Source organism: Botryllus schlosseri, chromosome 4, assembly GCF_051294905.1.
Source record: "Botryllus schlosseri isolate E-star chromosome 4, Bs_hap1, whole genome shotgun sequence".
Classification (NCBI taxonomy): domain Eukaryota; kingdom Metazoa; phylum Chordata; class Ascidiacea; order Stolidobranchia; family Styelidae; genus Botryllus; species Botryllus schlosseri.
In genome coordinates, this window is record NC_137239.1 from 18,685,422 (window position 1) to 18,693,246 (window position 7,825).

Sequence of the window (7,825 nt, forward strand, 5' to 3'; positions counted from 1 at the left end):
TACTCACACCGTAAAATCATAGTATGGTTATTGTAGGCTTACCATACGTCCTCTTTTAAGAGGATTTGTCCTCTTTTTTGACTTTTTTGAAAGTGTCCTCGGAGGACGCCCTTTTGTCCTCTTTTTTGAGATTTTGTCCTCTTTTTAAGGATTTAGAGCAGATTTAGAGCAAATTGCGAGTGATATGCCACATATTAGCACAGACGTGAAGCTCCGACGGGTGTAAAACGGTGATCTTAGCTCTGAGCGAAAAGAAGGCCGTTTTTTTTTTTTTTCTTTTTTTCTTTAGTCATCCACCTGGCAATGTGGGCAGAAAAACGGTATTTTGAGTTCTGAGCGGAAGAGATGACCTTTTTTTTTTTAGTCATCCACCTGGCAATGTGGGCAGAAAAACGGTATTTTGAGTTCTGAGCGGAAGAGATGACTTTTTTTTTTTTTTTTTTTTTTAGTCATCCACCTGGCAATGTGGGTAGAAAAACGGTATTTTGAGTTCTGAGCGGAAGAGATGACCTTTTTTTTTTTAGTCATCCACCTAGCAATGTGGGTAGAAAAACGGTATTTTGAGTTCTGAGCGGAAGAGATGACCTTTTTTTTTTTTTTTTTTTTTAGTTAACCAGTCACAAAGTGGGAAAAATTAACCGGTTTTTGAGAATTCTACTCCGATTTTGAAAGTTGGAAATTTATGAAAAAGTGTCCTCTTTTTAGATTTCCAAAATATGGTAAGCCTAGTTATTGTGACTAAGCCATGCGCTAGTTTTACAACGCCAAAGCCGTTTCAGCCGAGCGAGATAGTGTAATGGTTATGCGTCCGGCTTTTCGAGCGGTAGGTCGTGGGTTCGATCCCCGGCCGGGTCATACCAAAGACTCGTAAAATGGTATCCGCAGCTATCCTGCTAGGCGCTCAGCAATCACGGATAGCATGGAGGAGAAAAAAAAACGGGGGCGCAGACTAGATGACCTCATGGGGCCGTATCACAACTCCGTCGCCAAAAGCATCTCGATGGTGCAGGCGAGAAAGAATATCATATCTCTCTCTCAGCTAGTGCGGAATAGTGTTGTTGGGCACAGGCGAATGGCTTATTTTGAAACAACAACAAAAATTTGAAACTGAAATCAATTTCAGCATTTTAGAATGCCTTAACTTCGAGTTCTTCCAAAATCACAGATCATGTGGCCCGCGTCTAGGTGACCCCGCGCTGTTGTGAGTGCAAAACGAGCCAAAGCTTGCTATACATGTTATAGGAAGGTGTGTCGTCGGTTAACCTGCTAGAGTTGTAACCTAAGTCCCACGTAATGTGTGGCTGGGTAGATATACTTAGCTCGTGGGTAGTAAGACGCACGTTCCTGCGTTAAGTCCTTGATCTGACAACTTCAACGTGAATGCAACGACAGGATTGCCTCAGATAGATATATTCGTCGGATATGCATGGAATATACAGTAGGATATCGCAGATGAGTCTAGTTTTGTGATTGAGATGCACGTGCTGATAAATGGTAAGTTCGTGGTACGAGAAGAAAGACGATGATCACGTGATATACAGATATGAGAGAGAGCCAGGAGCTCTACAATGGACAGACGTCAACCATTCTCATGCGTATGGGGATCAGAGATGAGCATGGATTAGGATTAGGTTTTGAAAAAACAGGATTTGTGAAATTTTGTCGGATTTGGATTGGATTAGAGATTTTTTTCAGAACGGATTAGGATTGGATTTACCTATTTTCTTGGGGATTGAAATGTCGTGTGGCGAATGGCGACAAACTTTATTCAGATCAGTTATTAATGTACTTATGGTTACTAAGTTATCTTGAATCAAGTGAATCGTTGGATGTGAAAGAAAATTTTCGAATCCCTCCATTGCATAAATTAGTATTTTTTCTGAATTTCCAGTTGGAAGCGGATTAGGATTGGACATGGACTTAAATATGAAAAAGTTATGGATTAGGTTTTGGATTGGATTAGGACATAGAAATTTCAAATCCGCTCATCGCTGATGGGGATGCAATGTGACTTAATTGATATGAACCGAACATGATTTTTGCTGTATTTATTTCTCATTCACAATTTCCCAAGTTTTTGCGAATCCAGTAATTCCAATTCTAATATCCTATTTAGGAAAAAAGTTTGTAGCTCTAATTCTAATCTCATTCGGAAAAGCTGAAAATTTTCTAGTTGTCCAAGTTTGGTAGATTCTCTACTACTTGCCGACGATTAGCCTGCCACTGACGAGTGTCAGCCGAAAATACTCGGTTAATTCTAATATGAGCAATATGAGCATATTATGGAATTGTATATTAAAGTTCTGTACCTCCAAGAATCTCTTCAAACGTTGTGGAAAATTATGCGATACATGGAATGGTTCCGGAATCCTGCACGCGAGAGATTTCAGCAATCGTCAACCGGCTCAAGAAATTCTACTTAGTCTTAACCGAATACCAATTCAGTTTGCATATAATCTGCTGGAAACTGGTAGAAAAAGGCTACGTGATCAGGTGGAGCCTTATAAATTGGCGTATCTGACGGTCTCGCTTCCAGCAATCTATCCTGTCCTGTTCAACAATTGACCACAAGCTGACTGATTTGGTTATGATTCCATCTGTGGCACTGGCACTTCCACTACGCGAACTAATGAGAATTGGTGACGTCAAAATGATCTACCTACGCAACAGATATGCACATTTTCGTGGATATAGTCCATGACGAAGTAATTTTACAAATTTTGGAGTAACCTAAGCCTGCTCAAGTTTTGAATAGTATGTGATATTGATTGATTTGCGTCACGTTTACGATTGAAATTCCCATAACGAAACCGGACTACCACAGTAGCACACCACAGTTACATAAAGATAGTTACAAAAAGTTATATTTATGGTGCTTTAATCATTTTGAGTGAGACGTGAAGATGCATCTTGCAATCTCACATAAGTCCACACCTGAATAATTTATCACATTTTACTATCTACTAAATGTATTTTAGCATGCTTTACAAATAGCTACTTCTACGGGGCCAGAAACTCATGGCATTATTTCTATTTGCGCCCCAACAATCAATCATAGGCTCGCAAAGCCAACCCTGCTGATCACTTGCACCAAATTGAATCAGCAAGAAACTGATTCTTGAGACTACTTGAGTATTATATGCTTTTTTGCTCTCTTTCTACTTTCTGTATTTTTAGTATGCCCTGGAAACAGCTACTTCTGCTTGAGCAGAAATTAACAGAATCACTTGAATTTATTCATCATCGAAGACCACAATATTCGTCATTACCAAAGTCACCCTCGAAGACTTGCACTGAATTGAATCAGCCACAAATGCAGTTTCCTCAAGCGTACCTCCAAAATTCCATCAAGCATGGTGGAACACTGCTTGGATTTGACGACAATGGGAATTGGTGAAAGTAGTTATCATTTGTGCTCAAGTAAAAGTAGCACCATAAATTATACTCAAAAACAAGTAGCGATTACCAACATATGTCAAAATTACTTCAAGTCGAACTTGAAATTGAACATCTGAAAAGTACCAGAGTAAGTTAGCTTCAATAAGTAGATACAATGTTCTTTCCAATCCTTTACTAGTTGCTGGCGATCACCCCTGACGAGTGACAGCCAAATATATTCGGGTTCATTTCAATATCAATATACTATTCAATTGTATATCGAAGTTCTGCACCTCTAAGAAGCTCTTCTGTAAGTAGATTTGGTCAGGACTTTTGGTAATCGATCGCAGGTGGCTACTTTTGAAATTACAAGACGAATATCCGCAAATAACTAATGACACTTAAAATTGGTGCACATTTTGAAAATATATTCCATTACTGTAATACAGATACATGAGCTCGTTACTTCATCAAGTCATTATGATAGTTGGACTCATAAACATGATGGTATAATGCATCCCAAAACTACTTTTGACTGACTAAAATTAAAAGTGTAAAAAGCAAGTATTTTGCCTAAAAACTTGACTAGCATTGGAAGTACTCAAAACATAACTATTCAAGTAGTTAGGTAGACAAAATCTGCTTGAGTACCATGAAAAAGTAGGAGTACTAGTAGTATAATGATAATCATGTGCGAATATTGCCATCAAGGAGATAGCAGTGAAGTATTTTAGATCAATGGTTCTCAACCTTTTTGACCTCGCAGACTGGTAAAACTTCAAAACAAACGTTGCGGACTAGCAAAATTTTAAAAACAAAATTCACGCTAAATTTATATACGACAATGAATGCAATTTCAATGTAATATTGGAAACTTCATTCATAGGTGGCTTTTTGGTACTAGTTATTTATATGTGGTTCTAGTGAAGTTTCTGCAAGAAGGTCGCGAAGTCCTGTTAAAGACCACGAACCTGATTGTGATTGCTCGCAGTCGCACCCTTAAAAGAAACACAAGTTTGCTATTACTAGATCCTCTATTATACTGCCAAGTGTCGCGTAACTGCACTGTCGAAATATAACGAAGCTTTCGCTTTGTCCGGAACGAGTTGCAGGCTACTTTTAGACATTTGCTTATAGCACTTCACCGTCGTGGCACACACCCAGAGTAGACTATATATGAACTCTCAATTGCAACATCATATAAACATGTTCTGAACTTCTAAATATGTTTAAAATTTTATGTTTCATCGCTACAATTATTGGACACGCGATCAACTCCTTGCATTTCGGAATTGAGATATAAAATTCTAATATATCTGGCAGACCGGCAGGAAACTTGCCACGGACCGGTGGTTGAGAACCACTGTTTTAGATCTCATATAACTCGCCCATCTCCATATCTATCAAAAGACTCAATGTCATTTTTACAACGGCACAAAATCTACCAATACTACATTTAAGGTGTGCACGCTATACCATATGGTACCAGTCTAAAGTAATAATAATCCCGCGAAGGAGAATTCAACAAATCAATCAAATGATACAGCAAACAAATAATATTCACCAAAAAGTATTTTATTAGGACACATATGATGGCCAAATTATCGATCGCCCAAAATGGACTGCAATCCTGCAACAGTGCGTAGAAAAGATATAAAACGGTTGTCGAAAACTCTATATACAGAATTTCGACGAGAAATATATTTCAAACAGAGTAATTTGGAAAATTCGATCTACCAGAGCGTCCGGCAGGGCTGCCAAATAGAAGACAAGCATCGTGAACCTTTTTGATATATTCCGGAATACCCTGGGACACGACCCAAGAAGACAAACTTGCGGGCAGAACGATTTGCGGGTCATCACAGTAGGTCATCATGTAATCGAATCCTAGTTCGTCAAACGATTTATGGGGTCTAATAACCATATGCGAAGTGTAGCAAGAGACACGAACATAATTTGAATTGACAGGGCAAGACGGATGCTCCACAGCTTTGCTCGAAATTATCATCAACTTTTCTTTTTCATTGATCACAGCTCGTCGAACGAAGATATATTCTCTATGAGAGAAAGGATAAGGCAGGCGACTAACCCACTGGACGACCTGCTCGTTCTTGGCACGATTTTCATCAATAACATTCAATTTTAAAACAAGATCATCCCAGTGTTTCCGATATTCATTGTCAAGTTGGATGTTGAAAAATAGCCGTGCAGGAATATCGGAAAATGTTCCATAAACTTTATACTCCATCAGCCCCGAGTCATCATCTTTAGGATACTTCCACATTTTAATTTGTTCTTCCGCCACCACCTCTTCCCAGTGATCAGGCATATGGCTAGAAAAATCTTCACGCTGTTTCCTTATAATTTCTTGAATATTTCGCAGTTCATCTACTTGTTCTTGTATTTCGTCGTCAGAAACATCGTTTCCTTGCCATTTGAATGCACAAGCTGCAAGACCGAGAGTAAGCTGTTTCCTTGACACAAAGTTTTTCCATGAGTATTGCCATGTTAACGAGTCGCTAGCAGGCTTGCTCTTGAAATAGTGTTCTGTGCGACAGCGAAAACTCTGCCGTATTCGAAAGTTAGAAGATCTCCATCCCTCTATCAATACGTTTTGCTCGGTCAGCGCCCTTACCTGACCTTTTACGTATTCAGCAAATAGCTTTATACCGTTGTAACGTTGTCTCCACATGTTCTAGTCAAACTCCTTCGAATCCATGCAGAAATGCACAATCTAACATACATTTAATTGTTTACTCCTATCTTTCAATTCAGTACATCACGGGTTTAGCGGACCCCCACGCCAGATCCGCAGGGCTTGTTATGGTGAATAGATGTCGCACTCAGTAACCTTTTCCAGCATGCGGATCATTGAGCAATGAGCATTGAGCATTTGTCGAATTCATATATTTTTGTCATTCCCGTCAGTATCGTAAGCATCGTACGCTTCTTTTCAAAATACAATTATGAATTCAAATCTTCACAAAGGCAAACTACCACAGAAAGATATCAATTCATGAAACTACCATTCTATAGATAGACAAAAAATTAGATATATCATTGGACTAACTTGATTAAGAATATCACATCCACCTCTAGGCCAACGATGTATATCATTGTATGGGCGTACAAATGGTAGTGCAATATAAGATTTAACTGTTCTATAGAGCTCGGTGGATTTACCAATTTTCCAACACAGGAAAAGATTATTCCCTCTCCGATGCTTGCTTTGCAGGTATCATTCCTATTTCGTCAATATAAAGATAAACATGTAGATCCTACATTTAAGATAATTACGACAATCATCCAGGTTTTAAGCAGGAAACGACAAGATAATGTATAAATGCATTTTATAACTGTCAGATAACCATGGTCAAATGTACTTTGATATGGATGGGTAGCGTTCTGATAGGGAATGATCGACCACTGTGATTCTATTAGAATTTTTGGCCGAAATCGGTGATCGGGTGAATCATGGAAATATACTCGGGTGTCCTTACGTTTTGTGCTTTGGAAATTACATCGGCATATTCAGGAACCTCTTGCCAGACTATTTCTAGGTGATGTATTCAACGACAAATGCATGTAAACGACGGTTTTCGGGTGTATTTCCGGGTATTATGACGAAAAAACAATTTTAAGAAGACGAATGGATACCTACTACGCAGCCGTTTGACTGAATATTTTGCAGAGAAATCGCCAGAAATGTGTCGATGATAACGCTCAGCAGACCATGTCTATCGACAATCCTTGGGGTATAAATATATTTCGAAGAGTGCGAGAATGGTTTGACACCGGCGGCAGCTACAAAGAATCATCATTTTCCAGAATATATGATCACAACGAATAGTAGAACACTTTTTTAAAAGATTTAGGCTCTGGACTCTACATATATCTCATTAGAATCGAATTGAAATCGGACATTTTCAAATTTTCGGTAATCCGGACACAATTATGGCCCCAGATCGACCCTTGGGACGTCGACTTGAATAATAATTTTGGTATTGATGGGATCGGCTAGACTAGTAGAATCCATTTCAAAAAGAATTAGGCTTCGGACTCTACATATATCTCATTAGAATCGAATTGAAATCGGACATTTTCGAAATTTTGATAATCTGGACACAATTATGGCCCCAGATCGACCCTTGGGACGTCGACTTGAATAATAATTTTGGTATCGATGGAATCGGCTAGACTAGTAGAATCCATTTCAAAAAGAATTAGGCTTCGGACTCTTCATATATCTCATTAGAATCGAATTGAAATCGGACATTTTCGAAATCTCGGTAATCCGGACACAATTAGGGCCCCAGTTCGACCCTTGGGACCTCGACTTGAATAATGATTTTGGTCTCGATAGAAGCGGCCAGACTAGTAGAATCCATTTCAAAAAGAATTACGCTCCGGACTCTAGATATATCTCATTAGAATCGAATTGAAATTT

At 38.8% G+C, this 7,825-nt stretch overlaps 1 protein-coding gene across 1 annotated transcript; it reads right to left on the reverse strand.

Moving 5' to 3' along the window:
• Positions 1-4,937: 4,937 nt before the first annotated feature.
• Positions 4,938-6,225, reverse strand: LOC145437251 (stAR-related lipid transfer protein 7, mitochondrial-like). Its single transcript, XM_080314441.1, has one exon. The coding sequence runs from the start codon at positions 6,068-6,070 to the stop codon at positions 5,084-5,086; it is 987 nt and encodes a 328-aa protein (XP_080170567.1). The 5' UTR covers positions 6,071-6,225; the 3' UTR covers positions 4,938-5,083.
• Positions 6,226-7,825: the final 1,600 nt, after the last annotated feature.

Excerpts from the sequence above, each read along its gene's own strand:
- LOC145437251 (XM_080314441.1), bottom strand. The coding sequence starts at position 6,070 with ATGTGGAGACAACGTTACAACGGTATAAAGCTATTTGCTGAATACGTA.